Source organism: Etheostoma cragini, chromosome 7 (assembly GCF_013103735.1).
Source record: "Etheostoma cragini isolate CJK2018 chromosome 7, CSU_Ecrag_1.0, whole genome shotgun sequence".
Classification (NCBI taxonomy): Eukaryota; Metazoa; Chordata; class Actinopteri; order Perciformes; family Percidae; genus Etheostoma; species Etheostoma cragini.
Genome location: NC_048413.1, coordinates 11,959,212 through 11,980,025, shown reverse-complemented (window position 1 = coordinate 11,980,025; position 20,814 = coordinate 11,959,212). Strand labels below are relative to the sequence as shown.

The following is a 20,814-nucleotide window of genomic DNA, read 5'->3' as shown; positions in this document are numbered from 1 at the left end:
GCCATGCCTCTCGTGGAGTGAGCCCGTACAGCCATAGGTGAAGGCAAACCGCGCACCTGATAGGCCAGGGAGATAGTCAGAACAATCCTGTTGCTAATAGTATGTTTGGAATCTTTCAACACAACATCAACCAACGTGCCTGCTGAATAGAAAAAAGCTAATGAGCTCTGTGCCGGCGTGCATATATGCCCCTACGGTTATGCCGTCACATGCTACCGTTCTCACTAGGACCAATAGGATTGGAGTAGTTTTCATTCACATTCAGCCCTGTCATGCCTAAAGGCGTTCCCATAGTGTCGTAACCGACGCAGTTCGAGTTCCCCTCGAAGGGGAACTTGAAATACAGTAAATGCAGTACTTAAAAAACTTAAATAAAAGTAAAATTGCCTATTCTTTAAAAATGCTATTACTAACGCTTCTAAATACACAAAAACAAGAACTTTGTTACAGTTATGAGAGTAAATTAATTTGTTATTTCCAACCTTGCCTTTTAACCTGTACAATACTATAAAGGAACAAAAATGTGAACCTAAGGTGCAATGAGAAAATGAGAACAGCATGTGTTGCTGGTGATACGCTCTTGATCGACACAGATGAAAAGCCAGAAGGGCTGGTCAGAGTCATTTCCCCAGTAAACAGCCTGTGTGGACCAAGTTGGCATGCTTTGCCACATTCCCCCATTGCAAGGGATTAAATCTGCACATTAAACCAGGATGCATTCCCCCAACTTTTGAATGTCTTATTTTTATTTGCTGTGCATTTATGTTATGAGACGAAATCTATTCAGGATATCTGATAGAAGTCCTTTAAGAGGCATACAGTTGTAACTTCCGTACTTTCTACGATACAGTGAAGAAAGGTTGGGGATTCAAAGATAGAACTACAAAACATTTGAAATGAATCATGCATTCTGTTCAGGCACTCTTTTTGCCCACAGAGAGAAGGGAAGGAAGCTGTCTTCAGCAGCTTACCAGCATCCAACAAAATGAGTGTTCACCCGAGGCTGGTTTGCTGTGGTCTGGAGTCCACTTGGTTCTGTTAATAATGCTGGAGTCAGCTCCACAACAGTAAACACGGAGAGAGCTGCAATAAATCAGCACCTTAGGCAGTAAACAGACCAAATTGCCACTGGAGGCAGTATGGAAGTGATTATGAGTGTACAGTCAACATGATCACATCAGGATTTGCCATGAAGTGGCACGTTGGTGAAAAGCAGAGAACACTAAATTATACAGCACTGTTTGAAAGTGGAAAATAAATGTAATACAGTTTATTGTAAAGGCATTTCTAAAAGAGGATCCAGAGCTCTTAGAGGGGATCTTGAAAAAGTTGGAAGAATAGTTTACAATGTTCCATTCACTTGCAATCTGGCAGCGAGCTTTTCTTTGTTAAATACCAGAAACAAGGGGAACAAGCACGTGCCCACTGCTGAGGAGACCTGGGTTCAGTTGAGGGCAGTACTGCTTTTTGGGGGGTCTAATCGAACGCAACTGTTCACTGCACTAGCAGGGCGCCTGTGGGGATGGGATCAGGGTCTGGGGGAGGATTGCATCAACATCCTTGCATGCTATGTCCTCCTGCTGAAGCTGCTTGCTTGCAGGTGAAAAGAAGTGGCTGGCGTCACCGTGTCTATTGGGGGAGACGCACCCTGCCCAGTCCCCAAGCCAACAGTGGTAGTTAGCAATAATGAGGAGGAAAATGGGAAAAACACATTTGAAATACACAATAGACGTACAGTATTTCTTAAAGTATAAGTAAAATCAAAACATCTGCCAAATGCTATTGTACTATTAGATGACTAAAGGTATGTTGAAATGGTCACATTCGTATTTGCTGCTTCTCTACATGGTATTTGAGCCTAACCTTGACATCAAAACCCAGGTCCACTTTTACCTTAAACTGAAATCAGATCAACATCCAAAAAATGATTATCCCTCAGCCGTTCACTTCCTAAATGGCAAATGCCAGATTTGCTATCCTACTTTTGGCCCAGCATCAGAAGAGGGAGTAAATAAAGTTGCATTTGGTGCACTGTTTATCTGCATTTTAGCAAGATAGTCTTTCACTGACATCGGACATGTGATGACAAGGTGTGGTTAAGCAGAATATGACAGACATGTAGCCTAAGGTTTCAATACTTGAACTCAAGTGAGATTAAAGTCATAAATCTGAAACCTTCAGACATGACTTGACAAAACCAAAAACACTTTAAAAACTCACTTGAGACTCAAACACTAATACCTCTCTTCCGCAAGCCCAATGATTAAAATGTATGTTGCGGAGAATCAACTCTTTATTTTCTGATAAAATACATGTTGAATCATTCCAACACTGGCCAATCACAATGTGTGAGCAGAGAAGGGGACAATGCATTTGGCAGTGCAGGCCATCTGACGGTTGATACTTTGGAAGCATTCACATGACTGGTCAACAACTGAGCTCAGAGATTGCAATAGATTATAACTGCATCAAAGGAATAATATTGCTTTTAAATGTTAGTTTAACTGTTAACCTGTTAACCTACAAATTAATCTTGTTAAAAACACGTCCATTTGGGGTTGGATTTAATATCTGACAGAACCAAACTGTCTTCCAAGTCTTTTACTGACAAGTCAATTGACTTCATTCATGAAACTGTATCAACTGATGCTCAGCAGACACATTACGCGGATGTTACATCTGATAAAACCATTAGTGTACTCAAATAAAATGATAAAAACTTTTTTCCGTTGTGGGTACCGTGGGTGAATTTTATTAAATGAGAATTTTTTGAACTGTGTTTTGCTTTGGGGACCCTTGACATAAAAACACGTTTTTAAATACTCCAGCAATACAAGTGATAAATTAAATAAATAGAAGGCCATGAATTGGCATCCTTGATTGTTTTGCATTATCTAAGGTAGGTATTTCCCTCAAATCAATTTGGACATACAGGTGAATAAAGTCATGTAAACACACTGTGGGCTCAAGAGAAGACAGGAAAGAACTTTTGAAGGCTTTGAATCAAGGAAATCAAGACTGAAATATGGGAATGGATAATGCAAAAAAATACAAATCTTTTCTTATCTAGTATGTCATCTATTCCTTTCCAGAAACTTCATTTCTTTATCATTATCTAGAGTGCATGTGGCTATCATACAGCCAGTGAACTGAGAAGAGAGAGATTCCGTTCATTAAAACATCAAAGAGTGTGTATCATTCCCAAACCTGAGCGCTTCACTGAGCTACTTGATGCTTTGCATGCCAATTTAGATGAGTTCAAGCTAATCCAACTGTAACCAATTGTGCGTTATTGTTCACGCTAATTACTCCGTCACAGGAGGTCGGCCTCCACTGAGCTCGTCCTCAAGTTCACATCAGGATGTCAGAGGTCACACTCGACCAGGGTTGAAACCTCTCGCTCAAATTCCCACCTTCACCCCCACCTTGCCTTAACTCATCACCCTCTGCTCACTCAGCCGCTTGAGCCATGTTCCCTATACCCTTACAGCCTGGGAACAATTAATCTACAATATCGGGAGAATGGGGCTGTCATTGGAGATTTGAGTTAATACGCATACATCCTCTCCCTGCTGTGGCCCTGTGACCTGCGCACGTGCCCCCGTCGCTTGAGAGCACAGGTATGCAGAGAATGCCGTTGCATCAGAGTCCGAAAAACGTCGGAAAGGGCTGCCAGCAAAAGGAATTGCAGGTTACGAAGTTAGCACCGCACTTCACGCCCAGATGAATGTTTGTCCAACCTGGGATCATTTATAAAAGGAGCCTGAGCTGGAGGAGACAGTTATGCCTCCATCATCTCTATCTCTGAAGGCCTCTTTCCCTCAGGCTATGAGATTCAAAGATGTAATGATGTGGAAGAATTTGTTCCAGTATTGTACCCCACAACTTTTGGTGCATCTTTGCATGAAGCTGTCTCTCTCTATCATCTGTCTTCAACCGTGATTTGTCCTGACTGGATCATAAGAATAAGTGAGAGGGCTCCTCATTTCACACATAATAATCTCATTTTACAGCCTCTGGCTCAGGGTCAGAACAGAGGAAAAGCATGTGGAGTTGAGAAAGCTGGAAGTCCAATCACATGGCGGTGTGTGTGCGCGTGTGTTTGTTTGTGTGTGTGTGTTTGTGTGTGTGTATGTGTGTGTGTGTCAGGGCTTTACTCTGTACCTCTCAATTAACGTCTAAGGTGCAAGGTGGAAATTAAATCTTTCCCAAACATTTAAAAAGCTTGGCAATGGATTTGCAGAAACAAAACAGAAAAAAGGTACTGAACGTAATGCAAGATTTACTGTCTGGTATTAATGTTCCTGTCTGGTTATTGGGTTGGTTGGTTGTTTGGTTGGTTGGTTGGTTAGTAAGTGTATGTGTCTGAGGGTAGAATAACTTGAAGATGTCAATGAGTTGGTCAGTTTGGACAGGTGAGAGGTTCTTAGGGTCAACTGTTGCACTTTAAGATCAAAGGGAAGATCTTAGTAGCAACTGTGCACCAACACATTCTTGAAGCTCTTTTTTCTTGATTTATTGACACATGAAAGGTTATACGTGCCATTATTAAGCTTACATCATATGCCAAACACACAACAGCTGCTGTCAGTGCCTCTGCATGTGCACTTCACTTGAAAAATCCAAAGCATGTATGTGGACACATACATTACTTTCAGTAAGTCTCAAACTTGGCCGGTGCAAATGTACAGTTGCCATAATACAGTTTGGAATGTAATTATGCTTGATAGGCGGAGCGGTGTCAATAAATCAATAGTGAAGCGTGCAGTTTAAGCATGGGAGCTGGGGCATGTTGGTTTAAAGAAGAATTACAGTATGGGCCCTGGGAGTTTCAAACAGACTCTTTTGTCTGGCAGTGTAATCCTTATGACACAGTATTATCCAAACAAATCTCACATTTTAATAAAGTCAGGAATTCTTCTCCAGACTGTAAAAGAGCCAAGCCCGTATTGGGTGTGACGCTGGAGGGAATGCATATCGCAAATGTATTGCCATAATTGTCTCCCGGTTCATTTTGTGTCTATACAATCTGTCCATGCTGTCACACTACGAGCAACTTAATCAAAGACGCACTCACTTCCTGCAGAGGTTGAGGGAAGACCAGCCAGTGTGCACATGTATCAACATTTATCTTTTATTGGACATTATTAACAATTTTCTTTAATAATGATTTAATTTCATAAACAATTGTGCAGCTGGGCAGTGTGAAGTTGAGTCAGCAAAAAGTAGCATGTGAAACGCACAATTACTTATGAAAGTGACAATCAGGAAAGATGGTCCAGTCCATTATATTACAGGCTCCCTACAGCCTTCAGCAACACAATGGAGTGGTACCACAATATTTGTGTAGAAATATTTTGCCGTTTTTTGAGATGTCTGTTGTTTTGTGAGAATGTGAGATCTAACAGAAGTTGTTGCAAGCAGGCTGTAGCCCCCCTGGCTCAACAGAACTATCAGCTTATTCTTTAGCCGTCTGGCTGCAACTTAACTGTTTGTCTTATAGTGTCATCTACAGCAGGCAGCTTTTAGCCAAAACACACAAAACCCATCCACTGTCCGCTCAAAACAGCAGACAGTCAAAGTTAACAACCAGATGGTGAACATAATGTTGCACTCGGCAGGGCCAAGAGTTGGTTGAGACCAAAAACAGAGCAAAAAGAAGAGTCAATGTTGTTCTTACATTCGCCAGGTGACTAGAAACATGACTGCAAATGAATTCTAATGTTTCTTTGTATCTTCTGGATGTGTAAATAAGCAACTGTTTGCTAACAAGTTCACCATATTTACTTAAAAGATAATGATGCTGTGGTGTAGGATGAGGATGTTGACGTTATGAAGAATGTGAGAGATTCAGTCAATTGTTAAAGCTTTGGACAGTATTTTACTTGTCTATTTAACGTTTTGGAGAACATTTATGAACTTTTTTGACACCTGTTCTTCTTGGATAATAGTCTTAATTTAAGAAGAGAGAAAGGCAGCAGATCATGGCTGTATTTTGAATGGTACTTCTAGTAAAATACAGATAGAGAGCCTTGGTACATATACATACTGATATACACATATATCAGTACAATGGACTGTAACATCATGACATGTCCTTTTGCATCATCAACAATTCATCAAAATGAAGCAACCCGTCAACTATCTTTCTTGCAGTGTGAATGTGGTAACTCCAAGATCCCCCTAGACCTTGTCCTTGACCCCAACCCAGATCCCATGACCCAAAGCCCCTCACCCCATCTACCAAGTCCATACATCATTCAAAACACCTTCATGCCTATTACATGGGTTCTCAAGCTTTTCACCAGAGGCATGCAGTGTTAACAAACTTCTTTTTTAGTTAATTCACATTTACTGTTTCTCTTCCTTCACAGGTTTTAAATACAAAGCCTGGCAGGTTCAAAAGGAACAGTTTTTAATTAGTAATTCATACTCGCAAAGTAAGAACATTTTCCTCTGCTCCCAGTTCTGTTAATCTCGGACACACATTTGATGATCTGACAGTGGAGTGTTTTGCTTGTAGGGTTTATCGTGTCCCTGATGGCTTTGAAAAGGGTTCCTTTACCTGCATTGGAGATGATTTGGTTTAATGAAAGAAAATAAATCCCACAGCAGTATGGATTTAGCCCCTCATCCAGGAATCTGAAAGACTAACAAATCTGGACAGGATATGAAGGATGTCTGCCACAGCAATCACATAACATGCCAGTCACATGACACATTGTGTATGTGTGTGTGTGGGGGGGGGTGGGTGAAAGAGAGTGCATGCATGCACATGTAAGTACATTTGTGTGGTATGGATTAAGAAACCCTGATGTGCCGGGTGTTTTCTCAGGCCATTGCTTATTAAGGTGAGAATTTGTGCATTATTGGGGACCTCAGATATTTAACTTTATGCCAACTGTAGCTCAGCAGCACTACTGCTGAAACTGAGGTATGGCTACAATTCAGTAATTCTGTTAGATCAGCCCCCAATCCTTCTAAAGCATGGTGGCGTCAGCAGTGCATCCCAGAGGGAAAGGAGGTCCCATTGTTTTTTTATGGTATGCATACTTTGATAGATTGCCTCACAATACTCTTGTCCCAGTCACAAAACCTTTAACTCATAAAACGTTGAGATGTCTTTTCTTCTCAACATTAAAACCAAACAAACACATTTACAATAAGCTCCCATGTCCTTGCTGGAGACTGAGGTCTCTGTGGGGCGTGTGAAATAATTGAGTGAAAAGCTGGACTCCATTTTGGTTGGGAGGGATAGAAACCGATTTGCCAATCATTGCATTGCTTTTATGGGACAGACAAGGCTGCCAAAAGAAAAGTGAAGAGTGAAACACTGCCTTTCAAATCAAAGGAGAAACAAACACTCACACACAAAGGTAAAACCAAGCGGAAACAATGTGAAAAAGAAAAAGAATTGTCCACTCTTAATTACCGTTCACATTCTACAAAAACCTTCAAGTGCAACAGATGCTGAGAGCTGTGTGAAATTGTGTTTGCTTTTCACAATTAAGAGAAAAAAAAACACATTTTACAAAAGAAGAGGCGTCAACTGATAAGTCTCCAAAGCTTATAGTTTGTGTTGCATGTTATGCCTCATCTTTTGATGAAAGCCTGCACATCACACCTGCTGTCAGTGGATAAGAAAGGATAAACACATGGATAATTCCCCTGCCTGTCTTTGAACATAACAGGATAATCCATCTCTCCTCAAAACAGTAACATTTTTTAATACTATTTATTAAACTAAACAGCTAGTTTTGTTTTATTTAATGAGGACTGTTTAACCTTATTTTGTCTCTAACATTTTAAAGGCCCAATATAGTAAAAAGTTGGTTTTCTATATCTTTTTTTTATAACAAAGCAGGTTGAGGTATATACGGTGAAAGTCATCAAAACATTCACATATTCAAAAACGTTGCCTTTAGACGAGCCGTCAGGACTTCCCTACAGTTGTGATGTCACAACTACTGTATATTTAGGTGATAAGTGTCGCTACAGTGCCATGGCGATTATTCCCCAGCTGCAATGATGGTGGAGAGAGGCCAAGAGGGCAGATGTGGAAGACCACATCATCCCTGTTTGAATATTAAAGCATGTAAACATGCAAAACTGTTTTGAACTGAGTAAAAGTGTATTTGATTGCTCATGAATTCATCTTTTCATTTGGAGAAACAATTTTACTGTCCTATTTTAACTCTTCATACTTAGGCATGCCATTATAAGAATAGCATCAGTAAAGCACAGGTTGAGCACGAGGTGACAGCCGCCACCAATCTTCTGAATAAAAAGACCCCTTCCTTTCCCCTCTTTGACCATTAAATGCAACCAGATCATCGCGTGTTTCCGTCTCAGCCCGGCTCTTTATTTGTCTACCCCCTGAATCAGCCCTTGTGTTGGGGGTGCAGGAAGGGATGCAGACTGGAAGCTGTGAGAGTAGAATATCATTAGCCCTTAGAAGATCTTCACTCTCCACTACTGTTTAAAACTCATAAGGTTGAGGCCGTCTTTATTTTGGAGCCAGCTGCATGTGACTGAATTAACTCTCAGATCAAACGTTTACTTTGGACTGGACGTCTTCCCTTAAGGTACTACAGGAACAGGACACCCTTAATCTGAACAGAAAGGAGGACCCTCCATGTCAAGTTCTAACACCCCACTTGGCAAAACAGAAGAAATAGTTTTAGTGTGTGTTCTGAGCACACATTTACATAATACTGTACATACATACGTACATACATACATACAGACGTAATGTACAAACATGCATTTGTTAGGCAATATGATATCTACCATGGGCTCCATTTGCTGAAATGAACATCAGTTCTACAGTGAGACATAACTGAATTAATAACGTATTACTGTATGTGTTTTTCTTGTACAAACGCAGTATGTTGTTAGCAAATGGATTGATTAATATACGGTACAAAATTATTTTGACATTGGGAGCAAAATCATGTCCTGATGTTTCAGTATTGCATCCAACCTTGAGTGTTTATACTGTGATCTCCAAAATCACCGGCATGTTGATAGTAGTAGTTCTCTGACTCCTCTCGAGATGCTCCAGTAGTTTGTGTAGTTGTTGTGTGTTAGTGTATTAGCCAGTTGTGGTTCAGTGGTAATAAGGATTTGGAGAAGGAGCAGAAACATGAAATTGGTCCGGACCAGGACCCAGGCGAGTCTGTTTACTTGCCAGACACCATCGGTCAGAGAGATAAACATCACCAGCAGCACCAGACAAAGCCCTGTAATAGAAAGAGGGTGACATGGGGAGAAGAGAGAGAGATATAGCAAGAGTAATGAATCTTCTTGGAAACATTTAAGTGATGCTTCTTCTGGATTTGCTGCAGAGAGAGGGAGCTGTTCGGCATAGTGTTTGTGGTAACATTTTTGGTATAAAAATGCTTTGTTGCAGCTTTTGGTGCAGATGAACAGCTTCTGCAAGTCGTTAGGGATTTTAGTCAAATGACTTAAGCCCCTTAATTATCCTTAAGCTGACATACCACAACTATACCACACCTAACATGCTGCTGAATTGTTGCTGAAGCCATTTTATTATAAATGATTTCATACTTTCACTTTTCTCTCAGTTTACTAATGATCTCCATGACCCCAGACTCTTCAAGCCTCTCCCATTTCAGCTTCAAGGCCCAACCTACTCATCAGAGACCCAGTGAACACAAAACTACAGTTTATCTGTGTTGGCCATTAGTCAAAAATCTCAGATTCATGGCCATTATTTCTTCTTCACAGTTCCATTCACATCTTGGAATAAACTCAAACCATGTTGATCATATCTGCATACGAACTTTAGCCAATCATCTAAATCTACCAGTCAATTGTCCCATTCCTGGTAATATTTAATGTCTTCCCATGCATGCTTTGCCAAGTCTTTGGGGTTACATCCAACCTTGAGCTGTGTGCATCACGTGGCTGTTTATTGCCTGCGGTCTAGCATCGATAGAAAAATAGTTGTGTGAGCCAAACACGTGGCCACCTGGCTCCAGCAAGCCTGGCTACAACATGGAGCCAGCCGCATATGCGCCCACACACACTGACAGAAGCCTGTCCAATTAGACGGACGTAATTGCAGTGGTGACAGCAGCAGGATAGGACAGCAGACAGCTAGGGCTCAGAGTAAGGACGATCAGCTGTGGTGTGTCTGGGATTCTGGCCAGCAGCACTGAGGGAGAGTTGGAGCTGAAGAGTAGCAGGGAAAGACTTTAAAGAAAATGGCGATTAAGAGTTATTTACATAATACCCCTAACAAACATACCCTGATGAGAAGTGATGTTTCTTTTGTGTCTGCAAATGATTAATAGCTAAGGTTTTAGAGAGCACAGAATAGAGAAGGGACAGCAGATTCAACTCTCTCTGCTACTCTGGATGATTGTCCCATAACTCAGCTTGAGCCTGGACAGCGAAAACAGAGGAATGGAGGAAGTGGAACACAGTAGAAAAAAGTGGGATGGGAAAAAAGAACACAGAGGAAGAGGAAGATTTACTGTTGTATTAAAGAGATGCAGGAATAAAAAACATAGAACGAGGGTCTTTTTAAAAACTCCCTGTGTCACTAAACAAATACCATTTCTTTCAGAATGAGCTACAGCATGATGCATGAGGAGGGAACTATGCAAACCTGCACTGCCTGTTGATAGAGGAGGGAAAGTTGTCACAAAGTGACAGGAAAAAGAGAAGAAAAAACATTAAGGGACAATGAAGAGCTCAATCAAAATTTCAATGTCATTAAAGACGTTTGAGTTCTTTCACCAAATAATCTCAACTCAGTTCCAAGAGTTTTTCAGTACCGTCTCAGTTTATATTGGCGGATGGAGTTTGAAAAATGTGCAAAGTGTATCCAAAATGAATGTTGTTGCTGTCTCAGTGAGTTTGGATTGATTTTTGGGTTAGCTGATGAAGACCAGGGGTTGTGGTTGAAAGCTCCACACAAAGCTGGTAATTGAACCGTTGGTTAAAATCATGAAGTTAAACAACTTTCAAGGTCAAGAATGAACCGGCAGGCTCAATTGTAGAGAAAAACAGATTTAATAATTATTTTAAAATGCTATGTGGTATTGTCTTTTACTTAGTAAGCTCTTGAAAAGAATTGTTCTCCAAGAAAAAAGTTTTAACCATCAACACAAGCCAAGGCAAAGCAGCCCTCATTAAACTTTATAGCAGTGGTTGCCAACCGAGGGTTAGGACCCCTACAACAGGTCACAAGGTTTCTAAATCATTGAGTCATTTACATGACCTGCATTATTTCTATTCACTTTGGGGAAAAGCAATTAAGAATACTTTTTTTCCCTTTCTAGAAATATTGTGTGTGGAATCCTTGAATCTTCACTTCCATGTCAAAAATACCTGCTGCTGACATCATACAGTTAGTATAACATACCTGATTGGTTGGAGGTAGGCAGATGGAGGGATAATTTCACAGTGGGGCACAGACAAAGAAGTTACTTTTTTAAGATGAAGGGCAACAATAAAAGTATAGCTGTGTGTGTGTGTGTGTGTGTGTGTGTGTGTGTGTGTGTGTGTGTGTGTTTACAAGGTGAAGGGTGCAGGCGGTAGAAGCTGAAGAAAAAATTAAAAGAAAGCTGTAAAAGGACAGAAGAAAAACCGGAATGACTTTAGACCCAGAAGAAAACAATGATTGATGAAGGTTTTCATCCTCCTCAAAGCGCCATGTGAAAGGCCCGTTCTGCTCGGGGTTTCCCTCCTGCCCTTCCTCTCCACCCTTTTACCATTCAGCGGGTTCTCCCCTGGGTGTGGGGCTACCAAGAAGGGTTTGCTTTCACCTCAAACCCCTCACACAGAGAAAGAAAGTGAGTTGGGTGTGTATTTGGGGTGCAGAGGAATTCAGATCCTTTCTGCTGTGACAAGGTCCGCCAGAGTTCATGCTGCAGTGCCATAGCCAAAGACAACACACACACACACACACACACACAAACTAAAAATGGAAGTCAGGGATCAGTCATCTGACGGGCAGGTGTGGGAGAGAGAAGGATATCTGATTGACTGAGGACGGGGACTAGGGACCAGGAAAAGATCTTTATTGTGGTTTGTCCAAAGTGTATTTGATTCAAAAGGACTTGTCCAATGTTTAGTTAGGCTCTGAAGGATGATATACAGCACAAGCGCAGACACTTTTATGAGCTCTGTGACAACAGGGAGACATGACAGCAGAAGTTATCTCTGCCTCTGTTGTGCTTTTGTGTCTGTGTGTGTGCGTATCACAGCATGTGCTTGTTTCACCTCTACAACTTGAGATAGTTAGGCTGGGACATTTATGGCCCAGCTGCCGGGTCCTCATGCTACATGATCAGAAAGACAGCCACTGACACACACACATGCCTGCTGACCAGACCTCAAAAGGTCTACCGCCCTGCCTTTGGCTGCTGCCTTTAATCACTTCAGCAGATCACTATAACAGAACATATTGTTCACACACTCTCTCTCTCTCTTCCCTGGTGTGTATAAAATTTCCAAGAGGCATTTTTAACCTTGTCCATCCCCGCTTTTAGTTCTCCCCCACTCGCCCCCTCTCCATATGTCTGGGCACCAGAGCCCAAAATGTACATGCGTCCCACATCGCACGTTCATATACACATCCTGGGAAAATGAACACGTGCCTGCTTCGCATTTGTGTCATGCCTGTCAGACGTGTGAAGCTCCGCTGGTACCGCACAAGAGAGGGAATACAGTGGAATCACAGGCAGGCTGGTCATCAACACTTATGAGGCAGACACTGAAGGAAAAGTGCAAGAAAAAAAAGGTGAGAGGAAGCAGCAGCTGATATGTGTGGACAGAGAACGGAATCCACACCACAGATGCAAAAACTTCATATGCTTTCATATTTGGTTTCTGAGAAAACCACCACTAAACCTCACTAAACAATAAAGAGGTCAATGAGTAAACACCTCTTACCACTTCTGTACCAACATATTTCCCTTGTGTAATCAACAGACACAAGCAATTATCAAAAAATCCGCTGTTTGACAAGCTATTTATTATAAGTATGCATCTAGTCATACATCAAAGTGGTCATAGAAAGAAACAGACTTCACCAGACAAAGAGCAGGCAGAGAACTGGCAAGTAATCTGTACAGAAAGATGGAGAACATGAGAAACAACAATCTAGAATTATAACTTCTACCAAAAATACAGTATTTGGGGAAATGCAAAGACCACGGCAATGCAACAACAGCAATGAACTAGAACGGATCTTCTGGGTGCTGATAATCCTCCACATCTCTACCTGTGTTATTAAATTGGCGCTACTGTCGACAAGACAATCACTCTCATTTGCTCATTTATTGCAGATGCTTAGGTGAGCAAAAACCAATGAACAATCAAACACCTGATTTGCTCAATAATTAATATCGGAACCAGAGTCATCCTTGGTCAAGAAATCAAACGCACGCACACCAACATCCATCCTTCTTTCTGCTGTGGGGGGGGGGGGGGGGGGGGGGGGGGGGGGGGAGTGACTGGGAAAGAAACAGAGCAGCTTGTGAAGCCCCATGAAAATGACCAGCTCACATCTAATGGAGAGAAAGCCCCACCGTGACGGACAGGGCCTGCTTGCCTTTGAGGTTCTTCACAATCAACTCAATCCGTTTCCCAGCGTGCTTCACTCCCCAGGGCGGCCACACCAAACAAAACAAATAAGAGAGATTAAAAGGAAAATGGTTGCCATAGCAGGATCATGGCAGGAGAGCGTTTGCCAAGGGTGAAAGAGTACGTGCGACACACAAAAGCGTGACACTTAATGGAGTTGTCCTCTGGAGTTCTGTACACTGTAATTTCATTCATTATGGAGGGGCAGGAACGCCAAATACGTCCCAAAAGTGTAATTTATGAGACTGTACTCATTGACAGTGTTCAGTACTCAATCCCCGTTGAGGGCCCTGAATCTACCAATAATTGCGGTACATTTCCTTCCATGTTGTGCTGTGATGTATCCAACATGTGTTCCGAGCCATTTTCATCTTCATCTAATTGCATTCAAAGGAAAATAGCATGCAGCACAGGGCCCCAGTGGTCTCGGAGTGGACCACAAATACAGAACTGATCTTCTTTTAAGATGTGCGTTCATTTTCAAAAGGGGGAGTTTTCATCATAAAGCCTGACACAACCATTGCTTTCACAACACCATCTGTATTCTGAGAAAAGAATTGATTTTCTTGTACTGGCATTTGGAGCTCCCTCAACAAGCAAAGACTCTATTGATTCACATAATTGCATTAGATGCCTTTAGTCCTTTTCACAGCAGCTTTACGGTTGTAGATGTGTTCACAGAGCTGGGATGTGTCAAAGCAGAGTCCAGCTGGAGGGAAAAAGGGGGTTCAGGGAGGGCAGAAGAGAAATTAACGAGTGAATGAATTGATGGACCAACACAAGGCCCATCCCATCCATCACTGCCAAAGAAGGGGACACACACACACACATACAGCTAATAAATTGGTTGTAATTATATCATCCAGTTGACACCTGTGCTCCTCACACTTACTCCTCCACCTTTCAGTCTTCACAAGGCATCTTTGTTGAGATCAGTAGGTTTAAAGATAATTTCCACCTGACACACATGCTGTGGAACACCGCCAATTCCAACCAATCTATTTCTTCTTCCCAGCACAGAAAACAGCAGCTTTCCATTCTGTGTGAGTGCAAATTATTACATTTACGATGAATACCCTCATCAAGAAACATGAACATTTCACAAAAAGCCTGGGACTGCCATCCAGTGGAGGCGAGAGAGATTGACTCCTGGCAGGTACTGAAACACGGATCAGTGTTTACTAGATGGCCATGACAGACAGGAAGCAGAAGGCTACACAGGTATTTATATCAAAAGGGTTTTTATTCAAGGGAATTTGGATCCAATAAATCATTAAAAAAACATATATTTTAGAAGGTCCTGAAGAAAACAGCTCAGATGGGGTCTTTTTGTTTAAACAATTTACCATGACAAACATGTGATAGTGATTTTGACATTTTCCCAGTGTGACAACAGAAATTAATAATAAACACAAAACTATATTTATATAATATAAGGAGGTGTAGAACTACTACAGTCACAATACTATTATTTTTGTTTTCTTCTAACTAAATCCTATTTATCTAGAATTCTTATAAGGTTTGGTGAAATTAACGTTACACTATGTGTGTCCTCATCCATGCAGTTATCATGTGGCAGTTGTGGTGAACATTTAAGTTCTCCACAACTGACAAAGATAACAGCTCCGTGCATGAAACCTTTTTTAACTGTTAGCATAGCCATTCATGAAATAAACCCTCCAGCTTAAGTGAGGTTAGGAACAACCAGGGGGTTGATTTTGGCAATAAATGTGTTGTAATTGGGTTCTAAAACTGTTGAGTAATTCAGTCCCTTCAGTAAAATGCGGCTCTGCCATGATTGAACACTTTGGGTGACTTAATGATTTTGTTTTCTTCATAACAGGGTGCAAAATGTGCCCATATATGAGAAGTGAGTGTACAGCCTACATTAACACTCTCAACACACACTGTTAGAGAACTACCGGTATGACTGAAACTTTATTGAGGTTGTTGTTTAAGTTTCCTCAAGCCTCCTAAGAAGCTTTGGATCTGGTGTTAAATACCAGGCTTCACTGCTCTCCTTCAGCGTCAGATTATTTCAGTCCCGTCCCCTGCTTAGGGTTCCAGCATGTACACTGAACCCATATTACACACAGTCTCAGTCCACTGTAACACCGTCCGGCAGCTCCACCACCACAGGGGCGCAGTCGTCCAAGTCTGCATCAAAGTCCCAGCGAAACTTCTTAGTCAGGTGAGCTTTGAACTTCTCTGCTCTCTTTCGCAGTGTGCCGTCTATACCGGGCCCACTGGAAAACTGGAAAAAGTCCTGTATGATAAAAACTCAATGTAATTATTTGTAAATGTGAACATCCTTGATAATACATAACAATAGTTTAGGCAATGCTTTGACATTCTATATTTCTAAAACAACTGGAATGTGTGTTCATATTTTCCATATTATTTTCCACTTCCTGGGAACTCCTAACAGGTTATGACATCCTAGCGGAGAAAAGATTACTTTTCTGGTCAATGTGAGATATTTATGACAGGAAGGACCACCTTGATACTTTTGATAAATCAATAATAAATAACCCTGATCTTTGAAATACTAGGACTGGACTTGTCTAATATGTCTCTAATTTCAGAGGTTAAATGCATTCACTATTCTACAATAATTAAGACAATTATTAATCTAATTTGATTAATAAGGTATTTTATTTTTCCTTATGTTGAGATGGGATAGTAAACAATTGGTAGGACATTTGTAAACCTCTTCCATCTGAGGGATCCCTTCCACTAGATATGCTACTGAGATCACAAGAAGCTCAAAACAACTGTTGTGTCTATGCATCTTGATAAAGCTTCTGACAGACACTCCATGGTTGTTTCTTTCATTGGTTTGTACTTTACGATCAGGTTCATCCCAGCTATTATGGGTTTCTGGGCACCTACCTGCAGTGTGGAGGTGAGGAAGTTGCTCTGAGACACAATGTCGACAAAGAAGTCAGGTGGGATTTCTCCGAGCTGGTGGTAAAGCACGGCGATGAGCCCCAGATACAGCTCCTTACGCTTTCGCATTGCCTCCTCTGATCGGCACAGGAGAGCCAGGAGACTCTTCCAGTGCTCAAAGCCCTCGTACACATTTCCAATCAGGAAACACACAAAGGCAAACTGCAGCTCACCTGAGAGGGGAGAGATCAAATGAGGTTAGTTTTTTTATGTGAAGAAAAAAAAAAGAAGGGAATTGTGTGCTATTTTGATGACCCAATATTAGTGTACTTAACACACACCTAGCAGGTTGAGAGGCTGCAGCTCATGGTTCTTCTCCAGCACAGTCTCTAGGGCGTAGCTCAGATCCAGGCTGCACTGGGTGATCTCGGCCGGTGTAGCCCCAGCAGGGTATTTCTTCTCTGGGATAAGAGAGAAGCGCAACTCCGTCCCCTCCCTCTGCTTCATCCTGGGGAGCCTGTTGAGTCCCTCTTTCATGCTCTGACAGGCTGTGTCATTCCTCGGCTGCTCTGCCCGGTCTTTGGTGTGTCTGAGCTGAAGCTCGGGGATGACGTCACTAAAGGCACATATTCGACCTGAAAGAGGCTGCAAGTTATTGACCAGCTCCTCACTCAGACGGTCAGTGAGGGACACCCATTTCCTCATCACCTCGTACGGATAGGGCCCCAGGTGAGGATCCAGGTCTTGCAAGGTCGCCCTGATCTGGCTCACCTCCTCTTCGTTTAGGGAGGCTGAGAAATCCAGATCTTCCTCTTTGGGATCCCAGTTGGCCAACAGAATGTCTTTGGGTTTGAGAGTGAGGAAGAGGCCTGTCTTTGGACCAATTTCTCCTCCACAGCTGGGCGAGTTAACAGAGCTGTAGTGGAGGAAGTGCAGGCCTGGGGGGATCATCTTCACACCCTTAAAACGGGGACCGACCTGCCAACTCTTGCAGTCGATCCCCAGCTCCGTACCTTGAGGAACACCCAGCAACACCAGGGTAGCTCCCTCTTCAAACAGCCTCAGAGCAACATCTGGATCCATGTCTACACTGTTGCTGTTGGCCATGTCTGCTCCGTCAGGGGCTACTCGACGTGCAGTCTGTTACGTTACTCAACCACGCCAGGCAACACAAGAGCTATACTTCGCTTTCAGCTGTTAAGTGTAAGTTTTTTCATGTTCAGAACATTCCGTAGGATTTCGTCAAAATGTCTGGCTAAGTCCGACAGTTAACACAAAAAATGTTTTATAAACAGATGCAGTTTGTCTGTCTCTAAAAACTTTAAGAGAGACAATATAACGGAAATACTTTTAAATCAAACGTACACTTGTATAAACGGGTTAGTATTGAAGGGTATTTACCGCAACGTGTGGCTGGATGTTGATGTTTCGCATCGCTAGAAAATGGTTTGGTCGACGCGGTGCAACATATCTTCCGCTCCGGGCGGAAACAGCGGTGTGTTAGAAGTGTTCCGCTTCTAATAGCAACAAGGGCTTTACCGAGGAGGCCGACTTTAGGCACAAAGCTATCGTTGACTTTGAGAGAAGCCATCTCACTCCAAAATACATGATGAACATGATTATTAGTTTCTAACAAGGATTCTTTGTAGAAGGCTTGGAAGTGTGGCATAAAGTCTTGTTTTATACATTGATCAGTTCATTATGATCAATGATTACTTTTATTTGTTCTACTTTTGTATTATCTTTTTTGTAATATATTGGAAGTCTGATTGTTGTACACTGATTATAGAAATAAAGATATTTTTTAACAGTAGTATAAATATATTTAGTTGATACTGAACCTACCCCACCACCATCACTAATAATAATAATATTAATAATAATAATAATAATAATAACAGTAATAATAATCACAGTATCAAACAGTCATAAGTAGAAATTAAACATTTAAAAAAGTTTGTTTTATTATATTGCATATACTCTAAAACATAAACTGAAGAACATTCATAGGTATGATGGTTACATATGGCTTACACAGACAAACATAGTTGTTAAAACAAAACAGACTTTGGAAAATGTGCATATTCTAAAAGTATTTGAATGCATTGTGGGTACTTTGTAGCTTATCTGTGGTTACTATAAAACTACTCCATAAAACAAGGAGCAATGCTGACATGCAAAGTCTGGTATAATTTTTATAAACAAAACACGGAGAACTTGACAACAGTAAACATTCACGATATTGCATTTGAAAAAAACAGTGAGTCATTGGCCAAGTAATATCCTTTTGATGGTGTGAAATTCACCTGGAAGTAGCACAGGCTTGCAGGAACCAGGAAGACACAGCTTTATTATTATACCCTACTTCAAGAGCATAGAGGCACTCTGAAGTTTCTGCCAACAAGTGATCAGTGCCTTGATAACTTTAATTAATCTTATTCTCTTTCTCTTCTTTCCTCGTATTTTCTGGACAGATGAACAAGATAATTTCTTCCCCTGAAAGCAAACAACCAGAAAAAGAATTATGCAGATAAAACATTGGCTTTTATCTAGTTATCTGCTTTAATAACCTATACTGTTCATTTCAGGGTCACATCATGAAGGAGGTTTGTGCATCTTTGTACCATGTGCAAACCATTTCCCTAGCCCAACCTTTATTTGTTTCTTAATTCATGTATCAGAAGGTTGGTGTGGGGGTGGGATGTTGTTTTCTGTGCAGTTTTGTTTTGCTCTTTGGTGTGTCCTCATTCATTGTGGGAAAATGAAAACTCAATGGATATATTAATTCAACACAAATAAAAGAATATAGCTTTCTCCTCACCAGATAATCAGGGCTGCAGTTGTGAATGATGAGCTGCTCCATGCTCACCAGTGGCTTTTCCAGGTCAGACGTCTGCTTGCCGCCCCTCTGACACCTCATCTGCTGCGTCATACCATAGATGGAAACCAGGATGCGACGAGCCTGCCATGGGACAGTAGCCCAGAGAGGGAATTAAATAAAATGGCATTTCAAATAGCTCATCAGTTGATGATAACATACAGCAAGCACGCTTATGTTACACTCCATAATTCTCTTGGGGGAATCATTCTTTTGAATTTGCCAAATATTTAATGACATGCAGATTATGTAGCAGGTTCTTGTGAAACCCACAGTTTAACAGTATCAGGACAAATTAGCCTGTTATGAGTCATTATTACCCTGTCCATGGTGCTGAAAGTGCACAAACTGTAGTGCCATTTACCTTTCCTGAGGGACAGGGGTCTCTCACTTTGGAGGTATTAAATGAGCCAGTCAAATTCTGCATGAAAACAAGCAAATATGGATTTATTCAATAGAGAAGAAACGAGCTATGACAGTTGCACACACTAGGACGCTGTAGCCTATCACAGGATATTCAAGCATTGTTCCCATATGTTAAATTACTGCAACTGACTCGAAATTATAGACCATGCTAATGGAGCAAATAGAAAAGAAAAAAAAACTAGAAACTACAATTTTCAAAGTCATACATGAGGAACACATAGTGGCAAAGACATATCCGCAACAATATCCTCATACCAGATTCTGCAGCTCAACGAAGATGACCTCTCTGTAGGAGCCCAGGATTTCTATATAGTTACATCTACGTTTACCACAAGCGTCCGCCAACAAGAGAACCAACAGGATACTACGGAGTAGAGTTCCGGTCAGACACTATGAAAGAAATAGTTGTTACAACATACATAAAAAAAGGAAAAGTCCATTCTAAACTTACAATGAGAAAAATCCAAACGTAAATCAATGTTTAATTGGCTCCTGCTCGGACGCACAGTGCGCTACAGCTGGCACTATGAGGTCCGTCCGTTTCCAGAAGTATGTACTTAATACCACAATAACCTGACAGATATAGTCCACAGACTTCACCGTCAGTGGCGCAACTTGCAATACTTTTCTGCATTAGCCCCATCTGTTGCGTAAATACGCACCAGATGTTAAATCCCCTGCACTTACCATTTATCATGTTCTACTGCAGGATCCTCAGACAAGCAAAGACATCTCTATCAGTAGCAGGGAGGTCCAAGGACTTACTCCTGATCTGGCCGCGCTCATGGTCTCCAAAACCTTTTTTTCCTCAGTATTTTTACACTTCCTCAGGTGGATAGGTTAATGCGGTGGCGGGTAGACTTCCGATGTGGTGCTCCGTGGTTTCCAACATCACCAAAGTTACTGCTGCTCCAATTTCCTTTCCCGTCATGGATTGCTGACGCGGGGTTTAGGATTTCAACAATCTCCAGTACGATCAAGTCGAGGACAACTTATGCAAT

General features: G+C 41.5%; 1 protein-coding gene and 1 long non-coding RNA gene across 2 annotated transcripts in view; both read right to left on the bottom strand.

The window, feature by feature from the left end:
- Positions 1 to 20,814, bottom strand: part of LOC117947508 — a 1,113,976-nt gene that overhangs the window by 279,086 nt on the left and 814,076 nt on the right. The gene's annotated exons all lie outside the window — the stretch shown is intronic.
- aar2 (AAR2 splicing factor) lies at positions 15,393 to 17,991 on the bottom strand. The gene is made up of 3 exons (XM_034876459.1): positions 16,851 to 17,991; positions 16,513 to 16,742; positions 15,393 to 15,886 (listed from the first exon to the last, which is right to left on the bottom strand). The coding sequence occupies exons 1-3, from the start codon at positions 17,614 to 17,616 to the stop codon at positions 15,719 to 15,721; spliced, it is 1,164 nt and encodes a 387-aa protein (XP_034732350.1). The 5' UTR covers positions 17,617 to 17,991; the 3' UTR covers positions 15,393 to 15,718.

Bases quoted from the DNA above. Each gene is read 5' to 3' on its own strand.
- aar2 (XM_034876459.1), bottom strand. From the start codon at position 17,616: ATGGCCAACAGCAACAGTGTAGACATGGATCCAGATGTTGCTCTGAGG. The intron at 16,743-16,850 runs GTGTGTGTTAAG...CTCCCCTCTCAG, and splicing joins GCAGCCTCTCAACCTGCTAG to GTGAGCTGCAGTTTGCCTTT. The intron at 15,887-16,512 runs GTAGGTGCCCAG...TTTATCATACAG, and splicing joins TCCTCACCTCCACACTGCAG to GACTTTTTCCAGTTTTCCAG.